The 5,563-nt window shown below is 46.8% G+C and overlaps 1 protein-coding gene across 1 annotated transcript; it reads right to left on the bottom strand.

Moving 5' to 3' along the window:
• Positions 1 to 506: 506 nt before the first annotated feature.
• Positions 507 to 5,092, bottom strand: WDR92 (WD repeat domain 92; the record flags this gene model as incomplete). Its single annotated transcript, XM_010157684.1, has 6 exons — positions 507 to 714; positions 1,428 to 1,525; positions 2,490 to 2,624; positions 2,984 to 3,099; positions 4,397 to 4,498; positions 4,962 to 5,092. Coding segments are annotated over 6 exons (790 nt in total), but the record flags the coding sequence as incomplete, so codon positions are not given.
• Between the last annotated feature and the right edge of the window lie 471 nt (positions 5,093 to 5,563).

Here is a 5,563-nt window from a genome sequence, read left to right as displayed (position 1 = left end):
TACTCCAATAAACCTGAATATTGCAAGTTCTAAAGAATCCTAAGTCACTCGAACAAACATCCTAGTTAACATCGTAACACAAAGAGCTGCTGTGAGGAAGCACGCAGTAGCTCCCACTGCGTGAACGCGCAGGGACAACACTGACACCTACGAAGCCGAACCACGTAACAAGCGCGAAACACCTTGCACTGCAATTAAACCCAAAGCTAACAACTTAGAGGTGATTTCTGAGGTTGCAGGTTGGGTTAGCACAAAGGCACATTTCCTTTTAAATGTGAATTCACATTTCCAGAAGGTAAAAGGTTTCGCGCCCAGGCAACTTTGAGTCCCATGGCACAACCAGTCGAACAACTCTACCTGCACGGAGCTGAACTTTCCATAGAAAGATCTGGTTGCTATTTCTTTCATCCAGTTTTAACAAGGGAGAAGTTAAATCAGGAGCAGGAGGGCTCTCCCTCCCAGATTTACAGACCGCAAATTATATTGCTTACTCATCAGTTTTCCTGTCAAACTTTGTTAAGCTTCGTAACTATCAGCACCCTCACAGTCTGGTCAAAGGCACCACAGACACACAGTCCCTTTTTGTCAGGGCTCCAGTCAAGGCTAGAAATCGGCTGCGTCGAGAGGGTCACGTTCTGCAAGAGGCTGACAGAGCCTGCCACCCCCATCTCGGCCCCTTCCGAATCCTTCTTCGAGCGCTGAGCCGGGTATTCGCTGCCAAGAGGAAAAGTAAAACGTGCTCAGAACTTACTGATACGAACACACCTTTATCCTCTTTATTTTCAACCAACATTAGGCAAATAAATGCCTTAAAAATAATTAATAATCACATCCAACTGTATCCACGCCGCACACTAAGTAAGTATTTCATTAAATTAAAAAGAAGGCAGGAAGTTTTGACTCCTGACACCCCTCTCCTATAGCCTTTTGGTTTTTTTAACTTTGGCTTTTGCCGAAGGCAACAAAGTTTCACGTCATCTATCCCTCCGAAACCTAATGCACCTGCTCCACTGCTGTGGGGGTGATGAAACTATTTTTCAACGCAACGTAAGGAGATGTAAACGTATGAATCATTAAAAGTCCAGACTTTCAACATTCTTCTCAGACATAACTGCTACCATATGAGAATTTTAAGAAACCCATTTTCTTCCACTTATCATCTCGTTAACCAAGGATATAAATTGATCTCCATTACGTTAAGAAAAGCAACAGGGGCAAAATTCATCTGTGCTGTTGTCACGTTCTTTTAGGGATTAATTCAAGATCCGGATCTGATGCTGAAATCACCCTTTCTACTGCATTTGCAAGCAATAATTCTAACTAGATACTGTGAGGTAGGAAGCAGGACCCCACTTTAGGAAGATTCTTGCCCAAAACACGGTTGGTTTCTTATTCTCGCTGTTGCGGGCCAGAGAGCGATCACTTACTATTTCCAGAGATGAAGGCTCCCAGCTCCTCCACTGGTCATAAATATATCCCTGTTCTGCGGTAGGTGCCGGACCTGCCACAGGGTAGACTTCTGCGCCTAACGATAAAAAAACAGATCACCACTGTAGAGGAGTCAGTCACGGGTGAGCTGCTGAGAAGTCCGACACGGACGGGAACATCCAGAAAGAAACGCTTACACAGAAAGGTACGGAATTCCATTTTTACACTTCATTACAAACACTAGGTAACGCAAAAGTGTTTACTGAATGAATCAAACTACCCCCAGCATCTTATCTGCTGTGAGTGGTTGTATGGAAAACACCGATTTAAAGATGTTAAGTTGAAACTCAGTTTTTGCAGTTCAGGCACTGAAGAACTTCCCCACAGAAGTACCTTTTCTCTAATAATCATCAGATTCTGTTCACTAAAAAAAAGAATTTAAAAAATGCTTTCTCAAGAACTTAGACGGATGAATGCAGTGGTCACCCATGGAAGAAAAAAGGTTGTAAGACTTTTCCATATTTAATAGCCTCTGGGCCGCTACATCTCTCCTGTCCATCCTTCCGCTCACTCTCAATATCCCAATCCCAAAGTGTTTGGTTCTGAAGAAAAATAATTATTTCTGTGACTCACATGAGGTCTGGTGACTGCAGGACAAAAAGGGCTTGCAGAGAGCTCGTTTTATTTTGGGATATATTTCAGATTTAAATCTGCACGCTCATCACAATTTAATATGGCCTCAATGAACACGACTCCCAGAGCAGGGGCACAGCTGAGCGCACAGAGCTGCAACGGCAGCAGGACCTGAAGACCAGAGAAGCCCAGATATCAGGTTCTAAAAGGGACGAAGCCCGGGTGAGCGCTGGCAGCTGGATGCACAGGAGCCCCTTCACTGCTTGCTTGCGCCTGGGGCCTCACCAGCCAGGCTACAGCACAGCTTGTTCCCTGGGAGCCGGGGCATCTACTACCCATCAAAGGCAGCCGGTCTGGACCCGCAGTACTTTGACAGCATCGATCCGACAAGTTCATCTGTTTGTAAGAAACCCTCTGTCTCCCCATACCTTCTCCGAGACAGAAGCAAAGCCTTTGGTTGGATGCTGAGTTCTCATATCGAAAACGTGAAATTTTCCCTCAAGCGATGTGGCCACTAGCTTGTTCATATTTACATCTTTTCTGTCAAACTCCACGCTGCAAACCTAGAAGTAGTAACACAAGTACATTTAGCCTTGAAATTCAGCGACTCCTAAAAAAATGGGCAGGGTGATTTGTAAGCACGTATTAATCATGGGTTATGTTCACAATGACAACATCACCAATTTAGGAATAACAAAATAATCTGAAAACATGAATCCACTGACACGGCTTCCTGATAAAACACCCCACTGCCATCCAGACCAAGAACCTGGGGTACAATTTGCTGAACTTAAGGAAAATAATTCCTTGGCACAATCTCAGCAGCAAAGTCTTCTGGGCAGATTTCAGATAGACAGAGGCCTTTTTATTTTTCCATCCTGCATAGGAGCTGGAATGAAAAATACTTTTATGGCTTCCTCACCCCATTCTTGATGTTGGTCTCCCATCGTAGCGACATGGTTTTTAAGTCAAACAGCTTGATGTCCCCATTGTCGTACCCAGCACACACAACACGTTCCTCTTGATTGTAAGCATTGCCTGCAGACAGAGGAAGGATTAATCAGACTACAGAAACCCTCTTCAGTCTGTAAATTTCAGACCTCCTAAGCCTGCAATTTCAACTTAACATTTGTGACAGAAACATGTTACTATTGGGATATCAAGGTTTAATGAACAGGCTGGTTTTCAAACCTGAAAGGCATAGAAAATACAGCTTCAAAACTGGACGTGTTTCTTTTAAAAATATGAACAAAATTCTTATTGCCCCTGCCGAAGCCTGTGCAGTTTAGGCAGAACAAGCACTGCACACCGTTCCTGGAAACCTATGTGAGTACACTCCTTCCCTAAACCTCCATGGGCTGTAAACCATGCTTCCCAGGCAGCACCACGGCACCAGGGCTGGTTCCTCCCCCAGCCTCTCAAGCACGGCAGGTCAGTGGGAGAAGCCGCCTTCTCCACAGACACAGACTCGCAGGGAGGCCTGGGGTGTGACCCTGGCCATCGCTAGGCAGATGCAGAAGGCTGCCTCTGGAAGCTCTCAGCTGATGGGATCACGGAAGCGCGTCGCTGTCTGAAACGAGTGGCCCAAGGCAGGTAGTTCAAGATGAACCTGGCCTTGGCTCAAGCCTCAGTAACAAAAGAAAACGGAAGAAGTTACGAGGCCACTCTTTTCTCCATCCGTCAAAGCAGAAGGCAGAGATGTCAAGAGCAACAGGCGTTACAGTCACAGCTCCTTTCCAGGAAACGTCCTCTCCTCACTATCCGTTTCGTTATTATAATCCATGCGCTTCTTCGCAGTTTGCAAAACTCGCTCCCTGACTCTGGAGGCAAACATGGAGCTAATCCAGAAATACCAGCTGGTGGAGAACACAAGCAGCTTGTTCTCTCCGAAGGAAAAACGCAGAGCATCTCTGCCGTCTTTAATTAGCTCTTAGCGTCAAGGGTCTCCCCTTAAATCACTGCCTTACACTCGACAGCTGGAACTACACCCCAGCAGCGACTGTTCCCTGTGCACTGCACCACTTCCGCTCCCCCAGGGCCAGGCACCTGCGCTGGCTGTTCCGACGTTCCCAGGCACAGAAACAAACCCTGTGCAGCTTCCCTGTGACGTGACTGACCACAGGTGCCGAGAGAACGAGTCCAAAACCCAGCGACCACAAAACGGGCTGCTTCTGAAGAACACGGAAACACACACAAACGGGACAGTGCTGAGAAGCAACATCTGCCACGGACTGGTCCACACAAACCATCTATTCCATAGCATCCCGAAATACTTCTGTAGCTGTCAAAGCACAGTCACATTAGAGGGAGGAACGGTTATAACTGGATAGATTACCAAACGCTACTGTCCAGCAGTCTCTCTTGCTCTCCCCCTGCACAGGCTCCATATTAGCGACGGGAGTGTCCTTCTGTCTTGGGTCCCAAACCTTCACCGTTCCTGCGAAAGAAGGACAATGGATTTTGCTTTAGGGGTACACTGTCACATCCGTGTTCATTTTCCGGGGGGGGGGCCTTTGTTTTTCAGCCTGCTCGTTCAAAACACGGGAGCGTCCCTTTCAACTCCAGAGCGCCAGACTGCGTTGAGCGGACAGCAACGAACAAAGCAGAAATAAAGCGAGAGGGTTTTTAAGGACAGAGCTCCTCGAGTCGACAGTTCGCATTCACTCTGCTTGGCCTTCCTCCTGTCCCACACTCAGTGGCAACAGCACCTTTTGCTTTATCTACAGCTTCTGGGAGAATCGGAGAAAATTCGTCCCAAGAGAGAACCAAAAGGCAGCGCATGAAGAACCAGCTGCGAGAGAGGCACAACAAGCTCGGGTGGCAGGCGGCGCCCTGCCACCAAGGCTTGCAGCCTGCTGTCTCAGAATCACTGAAAAGACTTGCAGAGTTCACTAACTCACCATCTCGACTGCCAGTCACAATTTCTGGTGCACCTTCCCCAATTCCTAAGCCACCTACACCATCTATACTGTTTATGATCTCTTTATGACCCTTCACAGAATACACTGGTGTTTCAGGAGCTTCTAAATTCCTAGGCAAGAAAGAAAAGAACAGATCACATGGCATTTTCCTTGACACTCAGGATTCGTATAAAAACGAGAAGAAACTTGAGCACAAATTATATAAACTGAGATTAAAAGTGGGAACAAAATATGGATACCCCCCTTAAGAACCACGAGTCTTTACCCGATTTCTTCCTTGGCTACTGCTTTAGATTGGCATGAAAGGTTTTGCTCAGTTATGGACTCTCCTGTTTGTAAAGGCAGTTGTGGGATTCACCGCCGCAACCCTTAACGACCAGATTTTATGGTGGGGTCAAAATGGATCACACTGCAGGTGAAAATACTCCCGCTGGCTTTACTTTTAGCGAGGATGTAAAACGACCTTATTCACTGATCCCACCTCGCCCTGACCGCTGCTCTTCGCCTTCAAACGGAAAGTTGCGTCCAACCGTGGGTTTCACAGTTCACGGATTCTCATCCCTGCAGAATCCTTCAGAATT

Source organism: Eurypyga helias, unplaced genomic scaffold (assembly GCF_000690775.1).
Source record: "Eurypyga helias isolate BGI_N326 unplaced genomic scaffold, ASM69077v1 scaffold29268, whole genome shotgun sequence".
Classification (NCBI taxonomy): domain Eukaryota; kingdom Metazoa; phylum Chordata; class Aves; order Eurypygiformes; family Eurypygidae; genus Eurypyga; species Eurypyga helias.
Note: the sequence above shows the minus strand (reverse complement) of the source record. Positions and strands in the feature narration are given on the sequence as shown.